This window comes from Hyperolius riggenbachi, chromosome 8 (assembly GCF_040937935.1).
Source record: "Hyperolius riggenbachi isolate aHypRig1 chromosome 8, aHypRig1.pri, whole genome shotgun sequence".
Classification (NCBI taxonomy): Eukaryota; Metazoa; Chordata; class Amphibia; order Anura; family Hyperoliidae; genus Hyperolius; species Hyperolius riggenbachi.
In genome coordinates, this window is record NC_090653.1 from 23,795,657 (window position 1) to 23,818,484 (window position 22,828).

Here is a 22,828-nt window from a genome sequence, read left to right on the forward strand (position 1 = left end):
CTCTCTCTCATCTACCTGTCTCCCTGCAAGGCTGCCTCCCTTCCAACAGAGCGATCCATCTCAGCTCTGCTTCCAAGACCCCGCTGCCCGCTGAGAGGGGGCGTGTCGCTCCTGGCCCTGCCCCCTTTGCGATCCGAATCACTCATTTTGATGATTCGGATGATCGACTCATAAAATAGATTCGGATCAAAGATCCGAATCGTTCATGATCCGGACAACACTACTGTAGACTGCTTGGTCGGCTGTTTGTCTCCCTCCCAGTCCCTGCCCTGGCTCCAACTAAGTCACTCTAGTCTCACCCTGTCCCCGCCCCAACCAGTCCCATAGACTCCCAGGCTCCCACTCCCAGGCCAGCCTCTCTCCCTCACAGAGACTCACAGTTAGTGTGCTGGCTCCAGGCCTGGCCTGGCCTGGGTCGACTCGGCTGTGTTTTTCTCCTTCCTTGGCCTGGTCTGGTCGCTCCTGGCTGGACCTGGCAGATGCCGGCTGCTGGGCTGTGGGGGTGGGGCGGGCTCCAATTAGTCTACTCTGCTCTCTGCTGTAGGAGACTCACTCTGCCAAGGCTCTCAGACTACTCGAGTCAGGCTGCTGATCTGCTTCTGTGGCAGCTCGCACTGCTCGGTCGGTCCTGCTGCTGCTGATCTGCTCCTCCTGAGTCCTGCCCTGCTGCGTGGTGTGGCTCGGCGGCTGTGCTGTGTGTGCCCCTGAGTGAGTGTGCTGTGCTGTCTGTGGCTGTGCTGCGACCTCATCCGACCTGGCTGGCTGCCGCCGTGTGACGCACTCCTCTCTCCTCGCCGTCCTCCTCCTCGTGACACTTGACTCTCTCGCTGCTGTGGGCTGGGCCAGCTCCCTCCCGGCTGCATCTCTTAGTGGGCAGCGAGTGGCGCCGGCGCAAAAAAGAGGTAAGCTGATTGGAGGGGACACCCGGGGAGGAGAGGGCGGCTGAGGGGTGACTGAGGGAGGAGGGGAAAAAGAGCGCGCGCATGCACAGAACAGATTGGAGTGATTTATGCACTTTTAGACGGACGACTGCCCAGGAAATACGGGCAGTACGGACAGCTCTATTTTGAGAGCTTCTGTACGGACAGTCTGTCTTTTGACGGACGCTTGGCAACCCTGATTGCCATAGGCTGTTCCACCCCACCCCCATTCCCCCCAATAAAAGAGGACTGAGTTTTACCCTACAGAACTTCTGACACATTATTGATCTGAGGAAGTAAACGCTCAACTCACAAAACACATTGTCTGAATTGTGCAATAAATTAGTCTTGTTTCAGCATAAAGTCTAGACACCTTATTGAGGTAAGACACCTCTTTATACGCTTTTACTGTGATATTTACATCAATTGTTTCCCCTCATCCAGTCTTTCCGCTGCTTATTCTGTTACTGGTTAGATTTTTTCAGACAAGGACACTCGACCTCAGTTTCTCCATGTAAAATGGTGACACAGTGACGATCACCAACTCCCAATTCTCTGCCAGATTAAGCGTGCAGAATGCTCCCATGAAGAATGCAGCATTAAAGAGAACCAGAGACGAAGCACCCGCATGTATTTTACCTAATGCTGGGGACACACGGTACGTTTCTGTACCGTGTATCGACCAGCTGATCTGGCCAGCTGATAATATTCAGCTGGCCCGATCAAGTCGCTCGACCCCCGCCCGCTCGATTCCCACCTGCGGACAATGGCAGGGAATCGAGCGCTGATAAGGAAGCGCCGGTGGAAGAGAGCGGTAATCGATCTGCGCGCACGCGGGGACGCGGCTGGGGTCGATCCGGCGGCTAATCGACCCGCCGGTCGACCCGTGTATCCCCAGCATTATAAATCAGTGGGAACATGACAGTAAACACCTAATCTGCTCTTTGTTTCATTGTTCTCTGTTTAATCTGACTGTTATCACCTCTGATAAGAATCCTCGACTGAGCACTCAGTCTGGCTTTGCTATGGAATGATTATAGCTGAGTCTGTCTTCTCTGGTGTCTTTTCAAGCCCAAGCCTGCCCCCTTGTGGCTCTGCTATAATGACTCAGCTATAATTATTCCCTGCTAAGCCAGAATGAATGCTCAGTCGGGGATTCTTATCACAGCTGATAACAGACACTTTTAGCAGTGAGGATGAAACAGAGAGCAGGGTAAGTGTTTTCTCTAATGTTCCCACTGACATATATGGTAAAATACATGAGGGTGCTTCGTCTCTGGTTCACTTTAAGTACACGAGCAGAGACAAGCTTGCGGGCAGAGAATGGATGCCGCAGCAACATGGCCACCCTATCACTCTCGCAGAAATCGGTCGAAACAATCAAACGAGGATGCTGAAAAATCTCAGTCGCAAGGGCTCAATCGGGTGCACGGTGGCAATGGCGTTCCATTTCCCAATGACCAATGGACCCCTGACCGATGTCCGCCTAAGAGCACCTTATATACTCGCGTATAAGCCTAATTTTTCTGCACAAAAATGTGCTGAAAAGTTATTCCCTCGGCTTATATGGAGCAGGACGGATGGTGGAGTGGGTTTTGTTAATGGCAGATGAGCGTAAGGTGACTAGTGATCCTGCTCTTGCCAGCTGGCTCCCTGCAGTGTCTGTGCCCACCTATCACCTAGCAACATGGTGTGCAGAGTGCGCTGCTCAAGACTTCCTGTGTCCCCTGGCTTGTAGAGCGGAGTGTGCTAGTGGGGCAATGATCGGAGATTCTTCCTGTGCGACATATCTATGACGCCATCTGGTGGCATCTTGAGACACAGCTTTTTCATCCTTGGGGCTGACTTGTACTGGGGGCATATCTGGCTATTTGTACTGTGGAGGGGGCTATACTGGGAAGGAGGCTTATACACGAGTCATTCATTTTTTCCTGGTTTCTGAGGGAAAATGGGTACCTGGCTTATACGCGGGCCGGATTATATGCGAGTATATACAGTATGTGCCCTTCCCTCCCCTGTGTTGAGTGTTGAAGGCGCATCTGTCGCAACAGTGCAAATCCCGGACTTCTCTGGTGTCTAGGCATGTCACAGTGAGCACTTGTACCACGTGACACCAGAACACGTAGTGACGTCAGATGTGCCAGCAGACCCGTGAGCTTTCCACCAACTACAGGGACGGGAGGGAGCACAGGGCGGAGCATGTGTGTGTGCGGGGGGGGATAGTTCACAAATATACACTATGGGGGTGGGGAGGTTAGGGGATGCGGCCCAGCAGTCAGAGGCGCTAGGACAACTTCCAAGAGATTTCATGCTGCAACTCTCTCTGTTCAGATTCAATCATTGAGGGATCTATACTCCGATTGTCGATCTGGCGGCTGATTGACAGGTATATGCCCACCTTAACAAAATAGCGGCTCCGTCCCGCACCGAGCACTCACCAGAGGCTTAGTGACTGTCCTTCCTGTAGATGTCCCAGGAGTGTCCGATTCCACCTCCACAGCGCCGCCCTGCTGGAGGAGACATAAAGCGCGTCATGCAAACAGCCTCACCAATACAGAGAGACACATGAACATATCCGGGACTAGATGAATGTTCTCTCACCTCCTCCTCTTCCTCCGCATCTCCGACATCTTCCGATTTCACTTGATTGTAGATCTCTAAGATATCTGTACAAGTGTCGTCTCTACAAGCACAGCACACACATACAATCAGGAGCTCTGACAGACGTTCTCTTGTGACAACACGGGTTTTGGTTGGTTTGTGCCTAAAAGGTGCTGACTGAGTGACTACTGAGATCATTTCACCTCTTAAAAGGAACACTATCGCGAAAAAAGTAGGCAGTTAAAATCTTACAGAACCGATTGGTTTTGGGCCAGTCCATCTCCTCATGGGAATTCTTTGTTTTCAACAGCATTTCATGAACCGCAATTTAACTGCCAAAATAGTAAGATAACAGCCAGCCTCCCTACTCACTTGCACACTATTTTGGCAGACTTTGCAACTGCTGTTCAGGAAATGCTTTTGAAAACAAAGAGAACTCTGAGAATCCCCCATGAGGAGATGGACTGGCCCAAAACCTGTCAGTTCTATTAGGTTTTAACGGCCTACTTTATTTTGGTGATAGTGGTTCTTTAAGGTGATCCTGAGCTGAAGCTTGGGTACAAAATGAGATACTTACCTAAAGAGAGGGAATCCTCAGGATCCTATTGGGGCTTCCCTCCTCTCTGTGATGTCCCCCGTTGCTGAGCGCGGCCCACCGGAAGATTATCAACAAGGCATTGTCACTAATATCGGGGCCGCGCACCCCCTCTTCCTGCAGCGTGGCCATGCAAGCACGTCCGCGCATGCGCAGTATGCCATAGCTTTGTGATGCTGCGCATGTGCGGCCGTGCTCGCGTGGCTACTGCACGGTTGCGCTTGTAACAGAGGAGAAGCGCACCCCTGATATGGAGGTTGGTTGCGCTTGACAACAGAGGACATCAAACCACCGAGGGAAGCCTCAATAGGCTATGATTAGCTAATCAAAATTGGATGTACCAGGCTGTATATGGTACCCAATCCTGCCCCCATCTGGTGAGCTGGATGGCGACACCCTAGTTGGGATGAAAGTCCTGATCACACAAAAGGGATTAAACCGTCACAAAGAAAGAGTTTCTCTTACCTGGGACTCCTACTGGCCCCCTGCAGCGTCCTGTCCCACGCCGATCCTCCGTTCCCCCGCCACGGCTTAGTTTAGTTTCTGCCAACAGTCAGCGGGCCACTGCGCCTGCGCGGTCCTGGCCGCACGCATCCTTGTTCCTGTCCGCAAGAGCGTCCTGCACAGGACTCTCTTGCGGACAGGAACACGAACGAGGATGTGCGCAGCCCTGCCTGCGCAAGCGCACGCCAACTGTCAACTAAACTAAGCCGCAAGGGTAAACGGAGGATGGTTGAGGACTGGTGTGGGACAGGACGCTGCAGGGGGCTGGTAGAAGTCCCGGGTAAGGGAAACTCTTTCTTTGCAACGGTTTAGGTTCACTTTAAATATAAGAGAACATAAAGGCTAAAATACTTTTGGTGTGCTTGGCCTTTTTGTAAAACGTTATACTGACTTACGTGGTGCTTTCAGTATAACTGACCCCCCCCCCCCCCCCCCCCCCCCGGTGGTTAGCCCCGCCACCTGCAGCCGAGTGCTGAGGTACTCTTGTGGCACGTAACTGCAAGGGGCGGGGCTAACTGCAAGAAGTGGCGGCACAGGGGGTCTTCGAGAGCGAGTTATACTGAAACCACTGAGTAAGTATAACATTTTACAAGAACGGCCATGCGCACCATCAGCATTGTGGACTATATGGTCTCCTTAACCATGCTCCTCTGAGAAAAGCTGCTCCTGTTCTGTACAGTGAAAGGATTTAGTGGCCATTATTATATAGGCAGGTCTAACAAGCTCTACCGGGGAGCGCAGAGAATTTCTGTGCTGTTTGTACATCTGCCTCACTTACCTGTGCAAAAACCCTGTACAGACCATTTTCTGTTTAGGTCATTTGTGTGCACATTCGCTCTACCCAGGTGGACACGACACAACCCACCTCTACCCCCCCCCCCCCCCCCCACCCCAATATTAAAGAATTAAGAAAGGGCAGCATACAGAATTCAAGGCAGAAGTGCACCTGACATGTTGTGGACCTCCTGGTCCTTCATCAGTCGTACCAGCTCACTTTTTTTTGTTTGTTCAAGTATTGGTGTTCAGCATTTGGTGGCCCGACAGGCAAGGCCCCAGAAGATCAGGGTGCATATGCATCCATTGTGGATGTAGCTGTAGATTCAAATTGTTGTTTACATCCCCAAAAAATTACATTAGGCAGTATGTCGCCAAACAACATAAGGCAGCATGTGCCCCCAAACAACATAATAAGGAAGCATGTACCCCCAAACAACATAATAAGGCAGCATGTGCCCCCAAACATCATATTAAGGCAACATGTACCCCCAAACATCATATTAAGGCAACATGTACCCCCAAACATCATAATAAGGCAACATGTACCCCCAAACATCATAATAAGGCAGCATGTACCCCCAAACATCATAATAAGGCAACATGTGCCCCTAAACAACATAATAAGGCAGCATGTGCCCCCAAACATAATATTAAGGCAGCATGTGCCCCCGAACATCATAATAAGGCAGCATGTGCCCCCAAACATCATAATTAGGCAGCATGTACACCCAAACAACATAAGGCAGCATATCCCTTAAAGATGACCTATAGAGATTCTTTACAGAAGAGAACTATGTAAATTGAGACATAAGAAGTGGAAGGAGGGAAGCCATGCATTGTGCATACCCGATATATCGCAGTAAGACATCGGTCACGGTCTTGGCAGCCTTCACGATGGGGGAATTGGGTTCATTGAAGGTCCTGGCGTTGTGTTCTATGTAACGCACCTCCCACATTAACGCTGAGATCCTCCTGCGCAAAACACAAGCAGAGGATACAATGCATCTCAAGTGTTGACGTATGCTGCCTATACACCATGCAACCTAACTGAACAATCTCTATCCAATCTTACCATTTTAAATAGAGATTAATAGAACGATGATGCTGAAGTGACCTATAATGAAAAATGTGCCCCAAATGGGAACTTACCTCAACAGAGAAAAGCTTCTGGATAATACAGAAGATTCCACGGTCCCGTCCCAGCGATGTGTCCAGAAAACACTCCTCCAATTACCCTGATCACGTGACAACACTGCACTATCACCACTCTTCAGCCCCAGCTCCTCCCATTACCCTGATCACATGACAACACTGCACTATCACCACTCTTCAGCCCCAGCTCCTCCCATTACCCTGATCACATGACAACACTGCACTATCACCACTCTTCAGCCCCAGCTCCTCCCATTACCCTGATCACGTGACAACACTGCACCATCACCACTCTTCAGCCCCAGCTCCTCCCATTACCCTGATCACGTGACAACACTTCACCATCACCACTCTTCAGCCCCAGCTCCTCCCATTACCCTGATCACGTGACAACACTGCACCATCACCACTCTTCAGCCCCAGCTCCTCCCATTACCCTGATCACGTGACAACACTGCACCATCACCACTCTTCAGCCCCAGCTCCTCCCATTACCCTGATCACGTGACAACACTGCACTATTACCACTCTTCAGCCCCAGCTCCTCCAATTACCCTGATCACGAGACAACACTGCACCATCACCACTCTTCAGCCCCAGCTCCTCCCATTACCCTGATCACGTGACAACACTGCACTATTACCACTCTTCAGCCCCAGCTCCTCCCATTACCCTGATCACATGACAACACTGCACTATTACCACTCTTCAGCCCCAGCTCCTCCAATTACCCTGATCACGTGACAACACTGCACCATCACCACTCTTCAGCCCCAGCTCCTCCCATTACCCTGATCACATGACAACACTGCATTATCACCACTCTTCAGCCCTAGCTCCTCCCATTACCCTGATCACATGACAACACTGCACTATCACCACTCTTCAGCCCCAGCTCCTCCCATTACCCTGATCACATGACAACACTGCACTATCACCACTCTTCAGCCCCAGCTCCTCCCATTACCCTGATCACATGACAACACTGCACTATCACCATCTTGAGGGGAGAAGGGGAGGGACCCAGGGGGCCCATATGTTTCGGTACCAGGGGTGGGTGCTAGGCAAATAGACTGGCACTCCGGACGCTTCCCGCCCCCACAGGACACTCACTCATGTGCTTGTCCGAGTGCATCAGCAGAGCCTGGAGGATCCCAAGTGATCCAGAAAACCAAGATTAATGACATCATCTGTGCTGGGCTGTTGCTTCGGACTGAGCGGAAGGAGGTGGAACAAGCAGGCAGCTGGAGTTTTATGAAGATCTATGAACTGGCGCAGCACATTTTCCCTTTCTAGTTTACAAAAATTGCTGTATTGTCTTACAAACTTTTTTTTTGTGCACAATTTATTTAAAGTAAACCAGAAGCGGAAAAAAAGTATGATATAATGAATTGTATGTGTAGTACGGATAATAAATAGAACATTAGTAGCAAAGAAAAGAGTCATATTTTTATTTTAAGTTATATAGCTCTATTTAATAATATTTTATCGTTCTGTCACAGTTGTAAAATACATGGAAACACATACAAATAAGAAGTACGTTTTTTTCAGAGTAAAATGAGCCATAAATGACTTTTCTCCTATGTTGCTGCCACTTACAGTAGGTAGTAGAAATCTGACAGAAGTGACAGGTTTTTGACTAGTCCATCTCTTCATGGGGGATTCTTAGCAAGGCTTTTATTCTTTATTTATACAAAGATGCTGGCCAGCCTCCCTGCTCGCTGCACACTTTGTTTGGCAGTGGGATGGAGCAACTGCCATTTGCTAAGTGCTTTAGAAACTAAACAAAACCATGAGAATCCCCTAAGAGGAGATGGACTAGTCCAAATCCTGTCTGCTCGGTCAGATTTCTACTACCTACTGTAAGTGACAGCAACATAGGAGAAAAGTAGTTTATGGCTCATTTTACTTTGGAAAAAAACGTACTACTTGTTTGTAAGTGTTTACACACATTTGAATTTTTTTCGATTTTCGCAATAGTGGTCCTTTAAACTATAAAATAAAGCAGAAATAATGACGCTTTGAACTTTCCTGCAGCAAAACCTTATCTAAAGCTGTCTGTCACTGGTTCTTGGCTGTATAAAGGTACCATACACTCATCTATTTCTGCCATCGATATACAGCCGATTCGACCGATCTGATCAAATCGGCTAGAAATCGATGTAGCAGGCAGCATGATCGATCGAATTTGATCGATTTACTCGATCGGGGCCTGACATAAATCTAGGTCAATCGGCTGCTGGCAGCAGAGCGATGGCCCATAGCGTTGCATAAGATTGAATGGTGCAACGCTGATTTTGATTGGCTGGATTCCAAGGTGCATTGAATTTGCAAGTGAGATAGAATTATTATCATCTTACAGACCATCTCTTCTAATGACACCCGTGGGACCTTGTAACACTTCACAGTTCAGTGGAGTTCAGTCGCTGGTCACTGACTCCACAGCCACTCTACCATAATTTCCCATAGACCGCAATCCCTGGGACTCTATTGGTTCATTTGCATCATGTGATACAACGGTCCAGAAGTGGAAAGCGTAATGTGATTGGTTACTTTGCTTCATTTGGATTATGCAGGGAAATCTTCTGTATTTCCGGAATGGACTGAATATTTCCAGAAGAAGAGATGCAAATAGCAGCAAATACACCTCAATCTGTTGTTATGGCTAATGATCAAAAAACTTAGTTTCCCATCGTTTTTCTAAGAGTCTATTGTTTTCAGTCTGACTGATGAACTTACAGTAAGTTAGAGGAACAGTAAAGGTGCCAATACATTTAGATGTTTAGACGTATGGGCAGATCGATTATGAGACATTCAAATCTGATCACAAACCTGTTGGCTGCTCATACAACGCAGGCCAATTCTCAATTTCAGCATGGAATCTCTTGGGAATCAGCCTCGTGACACCAGCCTCTGCCCCCCTCCCCCCCCCCCCCCCGTGCAATAACATACTGGCTGCCGCCACCACTGTCCAGCTGTGCTTCTGTATTGGCGCCCCACGTAGCTGCCAACGTATAGCAAACGCGCCACGTGCTAATGCCGGTAGTCACATGGGATGCGGAAGCAGCTGGACAGATAAAGTATTTTAATGAATGGGCACCGGGGGTGGGGGGAGGGGACACCGCTACTGAATATGCAATTTATCTCTTTATGTCCCTGAAGCCAGAACTGCTGGTGTATAGCCAGGCTATAGCTTTAAATTCTACAGAGCCACATCAACCCAACATGCAGACAGCCTGTTTCAGACTTGACTGGTCCTCCTCAGAGCATGGCAGGGATTGATATGGCTCTATGGCAGGGCTGCCCAATAGGTCGATTGCGTCCACGTGCCAGCAAATTTGCCAACCGGCAGCTGTAGATCACGGCCATTTGGCCGCGTCCCATCAGATTCTACTGCCGGCGCTGCTTGCAGCTAATCAGGGAAGGTATGGGGAGGGAAGATGCGTGGCTAAAGGGGAGGGCCTCTCCCTTCAGCCCCTCCCAATCCCTTTCCTGATTGGCCGCGGGCAGCACCGGCAGCAGAATGTGATGGGAAGCAGCCGCGTCCGATCCCGGGGAGACGGCAAGGGACTAAGTGGCCTCAAAGGGGCTTAAGGAAGCCCCAGGTAAGAATGGTACCTAAAAAGTCTTTAATCTCAGGTTCACATTAAGTGTGTAACTGGTTACCCACATTGCATCACTTCTGAATATGCAAATTAACTCATTAGGCCTCTAAAGCCAGGCTTACATCCAGAACCGCTGGTGTATATTGGGAGCCTAAAGCTTATAGCACTTACAGAGCCACATCAAGCCCACATGCAGACAGCCTGTTTTGGACTGTTGGTCCTCCTCAGTGCATGGCAGGGATTGATATGGCTCCATGGAAGAGGGCTTCGACCAGTACAGCCAAGCAACTCGGGGTGACCTAAAACCACTAGGAAACTATGGGGGACTAAAAGAGACCGAAAAGTCCTCCTACTAAAAAAAACAAAACACAACACTCAGGTTGCAAGCATTTGACACCTATTACCAGATGATCTCATCCAAGCCAGGCTCAGGGGAATGTCAGTAAATTAGACTTATAATAACAGAATACAGAGCAGAAGGATGTTACATGTTTGACTTTATTTGCTCCGCAGAAACTTGTTGGTTTGGCAGAGGTCGTACATTACTGCCCCCTAGTGGCTGGTGTCTTCCCCGTATTCAGGTTTAACTCGGACATAATCCTGTCGGCATCATGTGTAGCGAATGCAGCCATCGCTTTGGGCAGCAGCAGGTGGGTGGCGCTCTGGATGTCTCTCTGGCTCAGCGTTTTCCTCTTGTCTTGGCTCACCAGCCGTCCGGCTTTACTCGCGATCTTCTTCAGCAAGTCGCTAACCAATGAGGACATGGCGGAGAGAGCCGCGGCAGATATACTGTGGACAGGGTGCACACTCCTCAGCACATTCCTAATGCTGGAGTTGAAGGAGTCATGGTTGCGTCTGGCTCTTTGCCGATTAGTTGGTGCTCTGTGCCCTTTGGTTGTTACCAAACTGGCTCTGCGCAGTTTGGTTGGTGCTCTGTGCCGATTGGTTGGCCTTCTTACCACATTGGCTCTGCGCCGTTTGGTTGTTGCTCTATGCCGTGTGGTTGGCGTTCTTACCACACTGGCTCTGTGCCGTGTGGTTGGCGTTCTTACCACACTGGCTCTGCGCCGTTTGGTTGGTGCTCTGTGCCGATTGGTTGGCGTTCTTACCACATTGGCTCTGCGCCGTTTGGTTGGTGCTCTGTCCCGTGTGGTTGGCGTTCTTGCCACACTAGCTCTACTTCGTTTGGTTGGTGCTCTGTGCCGTGTGGTTGGCGATCTTACTACACTGGCTCTGCGCCCTTTGTTTGGTGCTCTGTGCCGTGTGGTTGGCGTTCTTGCCACACTAGCTCTACGTCGTTTGGTTGGTGCTCTGCGCCGTTTGGTTGGTGCTCTGTGCCGTGTGGTTGGCGTTCTTGCCACACTAGCTCTGCGCCGTTTGGTTGGTGCTCTGTGCCGTTTGGTTGATATTCTGTGTCGTTTGGTTGGCGTTCTTACCACATTGGTTCTGCGCCGTTTGTTCGGTGTTCCTACCACGCCATTTCTGCCTCGCTGGATGGTTCCTCCTGCCACGCCTACATCAGCTCTGGTCTGCGATGGACCTTCAGTGTCAGGCCTCGCCATATTATGCAGCATCACTAATGGTCCAGTGAGGAATAATCTCAGGAGACCTCAGGTATCAGCTTGCACTAAGGTGCTCTCAGGGGACTGTGTAGAAAAGGCAGTTGTAACTGCTGAGGTGGATGGTGGGAACAGTTAGCCGTTTGTTATAATAGCTGGTGAGAGCCGTTATACCCCCCCAGGAGGAGGGTGCAGTCCTGGGGGAAATTTCTGGAAGTGACCTCAAACCAGACAACGAAAAATCCCCGTTCACACTCATTTGCACGTAGCGTGCGTTATTGAGGTTTCAAGTTCATCGCGCATCTAATGTAGTTCAATGGAATCACATTTTCTTTTTTTTTAAGGTCTTTTCGTGCGTTTTGTGATTCTTCTGCATTTTAAAGTCGCACTGCAGTGTTTGTTTTTTTTGTGTGCAATGTGTGAATTGCGTTCGGTGCAAGGCAATGTAAATGCAAGAAAAAAAGTTGCCATTTTGTGTGAAAAGTTGCATCCCAATTTGAAGTCGATCTATGGCCGGGCGCACACATAGGAAAAATGCAAGCGTTGCGTAAAACGCTGCATTTTACGCAGCAATGTTAGTCAATGGGACGAAGAAAAAAAACGCAGAGACCTTCAATTTACAGTATGCAAATCGCAGACGTTGGTTTTCTTGCATATTATCCAGGATTGGTACCAAAACACACATAATGAAAGTCAGGGCCGGGCCGAGGCATAGGCTGAAGAGGCTCCAGCCTCAGGGCGCAGTGTAGGAGGGGGCGCAGAATTCATTCAGATGTCATTCCTAATTGTGTTTGAAGCAGAAATAAATAAGAAAAGGGGATACATGGCAGTGACTGCAAGCCAGATAACTAGAGATTAAGGTGTTGGGGGCCCTGTGGCGCCTCTTAGTCTAATAGCAATCAGTGTGTGACAGCTGAGGTGGGAGGGATGGAGGGGCGCACTTTGGTGTCTCAGCCTTGGCTGCTGGAGGACCTTGTCCCGGCTCTGATGAAAGTCAATGGAAAAAGCAATGAATTGTGTTTTGTAAGCGTTTTATAAAAAAAAAAAGAAAAAAAAAAAAAAGATTTCTGAAGTATTTTGCTTCCTGTTGTCTTCCTAGTGATTTGCATAAATTAAATATAGAAACACATACAAAACACACACAAAACGCATCAGTGGAAAAAAAAGCAGCAAAAACGCAAAAAAAACCCAAATAACATTAAACGCTAATTTTTCACGCTATGTCATATGTGAGCCCAGCCGGATACATTCTGACGTAAATTGACTTCATTGGTATGCATACATAAATCGCAGTCCAAAAGAGTGCATACAAATGTGCGCAAGAATGCAAAAATCGCAGGAGGAAAAAACAAAGGACAAGAAGTAAAAAAAAAAATAATAATAATAGTTAAAAAATCACTAAATGCACAATCAGACTGCAGAATGCAGATTTGGATAAATGTACCTCAATTCTCTCTACTGTTGACGCATAAATGTTAAATCAATCTTAAAGTGAACCTAAAGTGAACCAAAAAAAATGAGATTAACTCACCTGGGGCTTCCCTCAGCCCCCCGCAGACGATCGGTGCCCTCACAGCTCCGCTCAGATGCTTCTGGACCCGCCGGCGACGACTTCCGGTTTGGCCGTCACCGGCCGACAGGCATGGGAACGCGAGTGATTGTTTGCGTTCTCAGCCTGTATATCGCCTCCTATGCTGCTATTGTGGCCAGGAGGTCGCAATAGCAGCATAGGGGGCGATATACAGGCTGGGAACGCGAAGAATCACTCGCGTTCCCATGCCTGTCGGCCGGTGACGGCCAAACCGGAAGTGTTCGCCGGCAGGTGCAGAAGCATCTGAGCGGGGCTGCGAGGGCACCGATCGTCTGTGGGGGGCTGAGGGAAGCCCCAGGTGAGTTAATCTCATTTTTTTTGGTTCACTTTAGGTTCACTTTAAAGAGGAGCTCCAGTGAAAATAATGTAATAAAAAAAGTGCTTCATTTTTACAACAATTTTGCATAAATGATTTAGTCAGTGTTTGTCCATTGTAAAATCTTTCCTCTCCCTGATTTACATTCTGACATTTAACACATGGTGACATTTTTACTGCTGGCAGGTGATGTCACTGGAAGGAGATGCTGCTTGCTTTTTTGGCCATTGGACCCAGCTGTAAACAGCTGTTATTTCCCACAATGCAACAAGGCTCCCACAGTGTGATGTCAGCACCCTGGTCCTGACATCACACTGTGGGAGGGGTTTCACCACAATAACAGCCATACAGCGCCCCCTGATGATCTGTTTGAGAAAAGAACAATATTTCTCATGGGAAAGGGAGTATCAGCTACTGATTAGGATAATGTTCAGTTCTTGGTTACGGTTTCTCTTTAAAGGGAACCCAAACTGAGAGGGATATAGATGTTTCCTTTTAAAAGATACCAGTTACCTGGCAGCCCTGCTGAACTCTTTGGATGCAGTATTAGCTGAATCACACCCTGAAACAAGCATGCAGCTAATCCAGTCTGACTGCAGTCAGAGCACCTGATCTGCATGCTTGTTCAGGGGCTGTGGCTGAAAGTATTAGAGACACAGGATCAGCAGGAGAGCCAGGCAACTGGAATTATTTTAAAAGGAAAAATCCATATCCTTCTCAGTTTAGGTTCCCTTTAACCTCCCTGGCGGTCAACTAAATCTGCCAGGGAGGCAGCGCAGCACTATTTTTTTTTTTTTTAAATGATGAAGCTAGCCTAGCGCTAGCTACATGATAGCTGCTGAGCAGCGGCATCCCCCCACCCCCTCCGATCGCCTCCGGCGATCAGGCCCATCAGGAAATCTATCTAGCCAATCAGAACACTCACCTGTAGAACCTGCTCTCCAGCCGCTTCCTGACGGTGCTCAGGTCGGTGGGATACGCCACCACAGTGCAGTACAGGGGATAGGCGCTGAGGTCAACCGGGACACTGAACGGGCTGGCGAACTCTGATGGAGGAGAAAGGTTATGCCGATTAATTAGGAATACCTTTATAGATCATTATTTTGCAGGCTTTTCCTGGAGTCCAATTATGTCCACAAGACAACCAGAAAACTCAGATCCTGAATTACCCTCAGGCTGGAGAGAATAAGTTTAGTTCTGGGTAGTGTGATAAGGGATGGGAGCCTTGTTTCTGCATCCCCACTTCCTGTCTGTACAGGAAGTGGGCAAATCTGTCTAAGAGTGACAGAGACCGGAATGTTTTCTTTGCAGAGTGAGGAGGAGTTTAAATTCCTGAATAGGTTTTATTTAAATAGCTTTTATACTGTTTGATATAGAAGATTAAATAGGCGGGGGGGGGGGGGGGGGGGGAAGATAACGAGACTGGGCGATGGAGTGAACAAAAACAAATCTGAAGAAATGTACTAACTCAAAATCTATAAAATGTATAGTGGAAAAAATATACAGAGGTAATCTATTATGAAATCAATTAACCACTTCATGATAAGGGGCGTATGTGTGCGTGCATTGTATTTGTGGCCAATGTGCCACCAGTTTGTTGTTGGGTGTGGCACCTGTGGTGGTGTTTTGGCCGTGACCAGCTGTGGAGTACATTTTTGGCGAGTCGTACAGCTGGACATCCGTTGCATGGAAGGTGGGTGGGGTCGGATTCGGAAAAAACATAGAAACTCGTTTTAGGGGTAAATGTTCAGACTTGGAGTGGTGAGAGAACTGCTAGAGAAACATGTAAAAAATACAGTTTTTGGGGTTGAGTCCATGTCTTGGGTGATCCTTTTGGTCGCAGCTCGCCCTGAAATGGTCAATGACCGTATCGGTAAAAAATAATCTAATGTCGTCCCCTTGCCTCACTAATAAAGGCTAGACCGGGATAATTAAGAAGAACATCCTTTTTTTTTTACCATGTGGTATGAATGTATGTATGTATGTATGTATGTATGAATGTATGTATGTATGTATGTATGTATGTATGACTGATATGGGTGGGGTCGGGTTAAGGTATGTTTGATCAGCGTACAGCTACTCTTGGTTTCTGATGTCTATTTAATTTTGTTTTCTATGAATAGCAGAAAATAATAAAGAGAAATATAATCGAACAATGATGCAAAGCTGACCCAGTAACAGGAGTGCTACTGTGAAGCTAATCCGCAAACTGGGTGGAAGCACTGATGTGTACGCTGAGTTTGAAAAAAAAAAAAAAAATAGCTTTTATATTTAACCCTCGGGGGCTAGGTTTACAGTGGGACGTTGCGTTGCTTTCCTTGAATAGCAGGAACGCAATGCAGCAGCACGAAAAAGGCGCATCGCTAGTTATGCGACTTATGTGGCATACAGTGAAGCGTACACTGAAAAGTATGCTTCATTGCCTGTTATGCTCACGTTATGCAATAATGCACCGCATGCACTGTGAACGTTCCATAGAAGTACTATTGCAGCGCGACTTTCTGCATTAAGGTGCCCCAATAGAGTCGCACAGAAACGTCTCACTGTGAACCTAACTTTACAGCTCCAAGGAGGTCTATGGTAAAAGAAAGAAAGACACTTCAATGAGGACAAATATGGCAATAATAACCCAAAACAAATAGACAACAGGGAACTGTATAGGGGAGGAAGGAGGGCCACTAGACACCAGGGAACTGTATAGGGGAAGGGACACTAGACACCAGGGAACTGTATAGGGGAGAGAGGAGGTATTAGACACCAGGGACTGTACAGAGAAAGGAGAGATCCACTAGACACAAGGGAGGTGTATGGGGAGGTGGGAGAGCCAGTAGACACCAGGGAACTGTACAGGGGAGGGAGGGAGGCCACTAGACACCAGGGAACTGTATAGGGAAGGGAGGGAGGCCACTAGACACCAGGGAACTGTATAGGGGAGAAAGGAAGGCCACTAGACACCAGGGAACTGTATAGTGGAGGGAGGGGGCCACTAGACACCAGGGAATTGTATAGGGGAAGGAGGCCACTAGACACCAGGGAACTGGATAGGGAAGGGAGGAGGGCCACTAGACACCAGGGAACTGTATAGGGAAGGGAGGAGGGCTACTAGACACCAGGGAACTGTATAGGGGATAAAGGAGGGCCACTAGACACCAGGGAACTGTACAGGGGAGGAAGGAGAGCCACTAGACACCAGGGAACTGTACAGGGGAGGAAGGAGGGCCACTAGACACCAGGGAACTGTACAGGGGAAGAAGGAGAGTCACTAGACCCCAGGGAACTGTATGGCGGGGGGGGGGGGCACTAGACACCAGGGAACTGTATAGGGGAGGAAGGAGAGCCACTAGATGCCAGGGAACTGCATAGGGGGGCACTAAACACCAGGGGGCTGTTTAGGTGGAGGGAGGAGGCCACTAGACACCAGGAGACTGTATAGGGGAGGGAGACAGGCCACTATACACCAGGGGACTGTATAGGGGAGGGAGGAAGGCCACTAGACACCAGGGGACTGTATAGGGGAGGGAGGCCACTAGACACCAGGGGACTGTATAGGGGAGGAAGGGAGGCCACTAGACACCAGGGGACTGTATAGGGGAGGGAGGAGGCCACTAGACACCAGGGGACTGTATAGGGGAGGGAGGAGGCCACTAGACACCAGGGCACTGTATAGGGGATGAAGGAGAGCCACTAGACACCAGGGCACTGTATAGCGGAGGGAGAGGGCCACTAGACACCAGGATACTGTATAGTGGAGGAAGGAGGGCCACTAGACACCAGGGAACTGTATAGGGGAGGGAGGAGGCCACTAGACACCAGGGCACTGTATAGGGGAGGGAGGAAGGCCATTAGACATTGAGGTTGGCCTGTGACTTGGTTCCAGTGTTCAGTTTTGGCCCATTTTGTATTTGAGTTTGACACGCCTGACTTAGAGTCACGTGACTTCCGGAACAGCTCTCCTGATTGGCTACTGCGTTCAGTGTAACAGAGAAGCCCCAGAGGGGACGCACCCAGTGTGAGCAGCTGGTCGACACCTCGGAGCACTCGCTCGCACACCTCGTCTCTGGATATTGACCCCCATTCTCCCTCCTCCGGTTTATACTGCAAAGCGTTCAGTTCTTCAGCTGTCACTGGAACTCCGGCGCCGACTTCATCTGGCAGAGAGACTGCAGAGACACAAGAGCAGAGATCACCAATACTGACGCCAACGTGGAACCCCACACCAAACCTAAGGAAGAGAACAGAACGGTACTGCTCTCTCCGCTGCAAGATACTAATCTACCCACAGCTGTGAGAGTGGAGGCGAGTTCGCACAGAGAACACAAACATGGCTCAGACAGCCATCGTTGGATCCGGCTGCTGCAAGTTGTGGTTTCCCGGCTATGACATACTTGGATTTGAGGCTCTGATTGGTTCCTTTGGTCACCTGACTGTAGAATGCAGGAAGTCAGCAGATGAGCGTTGGGTAATCTCTAGCCCCTCCTTCCCGGTGAAATTGCACACGGGCAGCGGGGAATTTGAAACTCACCTCACTCACAGAAGTCCTGCGTCCCATCTCCATGGCAACAGGACGTCACATGACATGATGTCAGGAAGCACCAACGTACTACACGCTGGCACGTTCTGACGTCCCATCACGTCCTGTTGCCATGGAGATGCGGCGTGAGACGTCCGTGAGCGAGGTGAGTTTCAAATTCCCTGCTGCCCTTGCGCAATTTCACAGGGAGGAGGGGGTGGAATGTTAAAGTGAACCTCCAGACTCAAAATCTGCTCAACAGCACTGAAAAGGCTTGGTGTTTCTTGAAAGGACAACCGAGGTGACATGATGAGATAGACATGTGTATGTACAGTGCCTAGCACACAAATAACTATTATCATCTGAAGAAATTCCCCTTTTTATCTCTTTCTTGCCCTCAGAAGCCATTTTCTGCTAGGAAAGTGTTTTATAGTTGGAATTTCTTTTTAGTGAGGGTCACACTGTAGTCACTTCCTGTCTGAGTCAGGACTGAGTCAGACACTTGCATACCTGATATTTAACTCTTTCAGGCAGAGAAAGAAAAAAAGGAACACAGCATAGTTATTTGTGTGCTAGGCACTGTACATACACATGTCTATCTCATCATGTCACATGTCAGTTCAGGTATCCTTTAAGGGGGCAGAGACAGCTGGCACTTAAAGAGAACCAAAGACAATCTAAAGAAAAGATTTTATACATACCTGGGGCTTCCTCCAGCCCCATACGCACGGATCGCTCCCACGCCGCCATCCACCGCTGCCCACAACTAAGAGAACCGGCTCCCCGCCCTTCCGTCAGTCGGAGCCAGTCTAGCGTAGGAGAAGTGCGCTCTTTGCGGATCTCTCTATCAGCCGCTGGAGAGATACGTAGAGGGCGCACTTCTCCTGCGTAGCCTGGCTCCGATGACATCAGTGACAGGAGCCGGTTCTCGTAGTTGTGGGAAGAGGTGGATGGCAGCGTGGGAGCGATCCGAGCGTATGGGGCTGGAGGAAGCCCCAGGTATGTATAAAATATTTTCTTTAGATTGTCTCTGGTTCCCTTTAAGTTGTTAACCTTCCCAGCGTTCAATTTCCCCAGGATTTCTGTGCAAACAGTGATAAAATTTATTTTTAAAACTTTTTTTTCCCTGTAACTTGCCAAAATGTGTCAAGCAAGGGTCTAGTATACAGTGCAGGAGAGTATTGATGTGTATGCATGTTTATACTGTTCACAGCATGTTTTTTTGAACGGACATTTCTGTCCATACCGCTAGGGAGGTTAATAGAGGCATTATCTTCTAAACACATACAACAGCGATACAACCCACAGCAGCCAATCATGATGGGTTCTTGGTGTATCAGACTTGTGATTGGTTGCTGGGGTAACTGTATTAGACAGAGGAGGAAGGAAAAGCACTTACTGCCATCAGGAATGGGCTCCATATCCCAGGGGCTCATGTTCTCCCGCTCGTTGTTATCCCAGCTGGAAAGAGGAAACGCATCGTCACGTCTCATGTCATCATCACACGCCCCTAGAGACGGCCAATGGGATGCTAATCCTGACACTGCATGCAAATGCTATGCAAATGACATGCAGCTTGGCAATGCACAGTCCCAGACCCAGCCTGCATACAATTTGCATGACAGTCTGAATGAAAAGCATCTCATTGACCGCGCGTGTAAACTACGTTCCAGAACACTGGTGACATCTGTGACTGCTGCAGAGTGACAATGGCCACGGTCTGCTAGTACAGCATGGAAGAACTCCACATCAGCACTAAAACTGACCTGAACTCAGAACTTCCTTTCTGCTCTAAAAGATAAGCAAAAGCATAATAACCTTTAAAGAAAAACATTTTTGTTACAGCGGATACAAGTCCTGCAATAAATCTGCAGTGTGTCCACTTCCTGCTTTCATGGAAGCAGAAATAAGGTTAACATCCTGTGTTTACAAATTAGCTGCTCTGTCATGGCAGTCAGCTGATACAGCTGAGCGATCGAATTACAATTGTGATAAGTCACAGGTGAGGGGGGATTAGACTGGTTAAACTCTCTAAATACATACAGGATGCATTTCTTTATGTTTTCCTTCTGTCCTGTGCAAGAGTTCAGGTCCACTTTAACATATCATCACTATGACAGTCCCTCTTTAACTGAATTCCATTTAAATGTCTAGTTCAGCTTTGCCACGGCTGTAATAACTTCTTTTTAGAGGTACACTGTATACTGTACTGTATACGCTAATATACACCATACCACGCTGTCATGTAAACAGTGGGCTGCACCCTCGGGGGCTCTTCAGAAGTACTAGAAGAAGAATGGACAATGCTCTCCCCGCCCCCGAGGAACACTCTCTCTCTCTCTCTATCTATCTCTCTCTCTCTCTCACTCTCTGTCTCTCTCTCCCTCTCTCTCTGCAGAGACAGAATTGGAGAGCATGTACAGGGTCAGTTATCCCTGCAGGCGTCCCTCCCCCCAGGGCTGAGCGGAGTACACGGCAGAGACAGGAAGAGACCCCCCCCCTCCTTACTGGACGCTGTAGCACTGGAAGAGGCTGTCCGGATACTCCATCTGGAAGGGCTGCTGACTCTCCACCATCCCGAACCACCAGGCGTCATCAATGATGCTCCGAAACCGGTCACCTGCATATACACACACCCACACACATTATATATATATATATATATATATATATATATATATATATATATATATATATATATATATATATATATATATATATATATATATATATATATATATATATATATATATATATATATAGACTATGACAGGATTAGATTGTGAGCTCCTCTGAGGACAGTCAGTGACATGACTATGTACTCTGTAATGTGCTGCAGAAGAGGTCAGAGCTATATAAATACATAATAATAATAATATGGTAGGACATTAGACTATGACTATGGTAGGATTAGATTGTGAGCTCCTCTGAGGACAGTCAGTGACATGACTATGTACTCTGTAATGTGCTGCAGAAGAGGTCAGAGCTATATAAATACATAATAATAATAATATGGTAGGACATTAGACTATGACTATGGTAGGATTTGAGTGTGAGCCCCTCTGAGGACAGTCAGTGACATGACTATGTACTCTGTAATGTGCTGCAGAAGAGGTCAGAGCTATATAAATACATAATAATAATAATATGGTAGGACATTAGACTATGACTATGGTAGGATTTGAGTGTGAGCCCCTCTGAGGACAGTCAGTGACATGACTATGTACTCTGTAATGTGCTGCAGAAGATGTCAGTGCTATATAAATACATAATAATAATATGGTAGGACATTAGACTATGACTATGGTAGGATTAGATTGTGAGCTCCTCTGAGGACAGGCAGTGACATGACTATGTACTCTGTAATGTGCTGCAGAAGATGTCAGTGCTATATAAATACATAATGATAATATGGTAGGACATTAGACTATGACTATGGTAGGATTAGAGTGTGAGCTCCTCTGAGGACAGTCAGTGACATGGCTATGTACTCTGTAATGTGCTGCAGGAGAGGTCAGTGCTATATAAATACATAATAATAATATGGTAGGACATTAGACTGTGACTATGGTAGGATTAGATTGTGAGCTCCTCTGAGGACAGTCAGTGACATGACTATGTACTCTGTAATGTGCTGCAGAGGATGTCAGTGCTATATAAATACATAATAATAATATGGTAGGACATTACGCTGTGACTATGGTAGGATTAGAGTGTGAGCTCCTCTGAGGACAGTCAGTGACATGACTATTTACTCTGTACAGTGCTGCAGAAGATGTCAGTGCTATATAAATACATAATAATAAAATAATAACAATCCATTTGGTGCCACGTAATATAGTAATAATGCAGGCGCACACATGCAAGGCAGTAGAAAGATGGAGGTACAGTGCGCGAGATGCCGGATACCACCAAACATGTGTTTTCTGTGTTTCCACTCACCGATCTGCCAGTTGCGTTCCTTGGCCTCCTTGTAGAACTGATAAAGAACGAGGAAGTCGATGACGTCGGGCATGTCGTGGTACCTGCGCCATGAGGACAGACATTACTATTCTGCTACATTCTCCAACCACAAAACACAAGGACATCAGCACAATAATGAAAATCACAGGAACCCTTTTATACTAATGCAATGCGATATTTCCTGATTGCACAAGTTCAGCATGCTGCATTTTCTCCTTGCGCCCCTAGCATCACCGCTAAACTGCTTTGTAAAATTGGAACAAAATCGCATTGGGTTTGCGTGTAAGGGCCAGTTCACACTTGCGATTGAAGGAACGTGACCGCAATCACTTAGCTATTGCGATTTTGCTGTGATTGCACGGCTATTGCACTTTGCGGTTCTCATTTGGTGAATGAAAATTCCACAGAAATTGTATAAGTATTTAGTTGCCACTCAGATTTAAAGCTATACCATGAATGTCCTAAGAGACGACACGCATATCACAATCTTAAAGACCTGTTAAAGGATACCCGAACTGACATGTGACATGATGAGGTAGACATGGTATGTACAGTGCCAGGCACACAAATAACTCTGCTGTGTTCCCTTTTTTCTTTCTCTGCCTGAAAGAGTTAAATATCAGGTATGTAAGTGGCTGAGTCAGTCCTGACTCAAACAGGAAGTGACTACAGTGTGACCCTCACTGATAAGAAATTTCCCTTTGTATCTCTTTCTTGCTCTCAGAAGCCATTTTC

General features: G+C 47.9%; 1 protein-coding gene across 1 annotated transcript in view; it reads right to left on the reverse strand.

Moving 5' to 3' along the window:
• Positions 1 to 22,828, reverse strand: part of BRWD3 (bromodomain and WD repeat domain containing 3) — a gene marked incomplete at its 5' end in the record, with an annotated part of 114,466 nt that overhangs the window by 23,429 nt on the left and 68,209 nt on the right. Inside the window, 8 exons of the mRNA XM_068250065.1 lie at positions 3,359 to 3,430; positions 3,522 to 3,603; positions 6,244 to 6,369; positions 14,546 to 14,666; positions 17,625 to 17,780; positions 19,530 to 19,591; positions 20,639 to 20,750; positions 22,073 to 22,155. Coding sequence (XP_068106166.1) covers positions 3,359 to 3,430; positions 3,522 to 3,603; positions 6,244 to 6,369; positions 14,546 to 14,666; positions 17,625 to 17,780; positions 19,530 to 19,591; positions 20,639 to 20,750; positions 22,073 to 22,155 — 814 coding nt within the window. The remainder of the gene's footprint in view (positions 1 to 3,358; positions 3,431 to 3,521; positions 3,604 to 6,243; positions 6,370 to 14,545; positions 14,667 to 17,624; positions 17,781 to 19,529; positions 19,592 to 20,638; positions 20,751 to 22,072; positions 22,156 to 22,828) is intronic.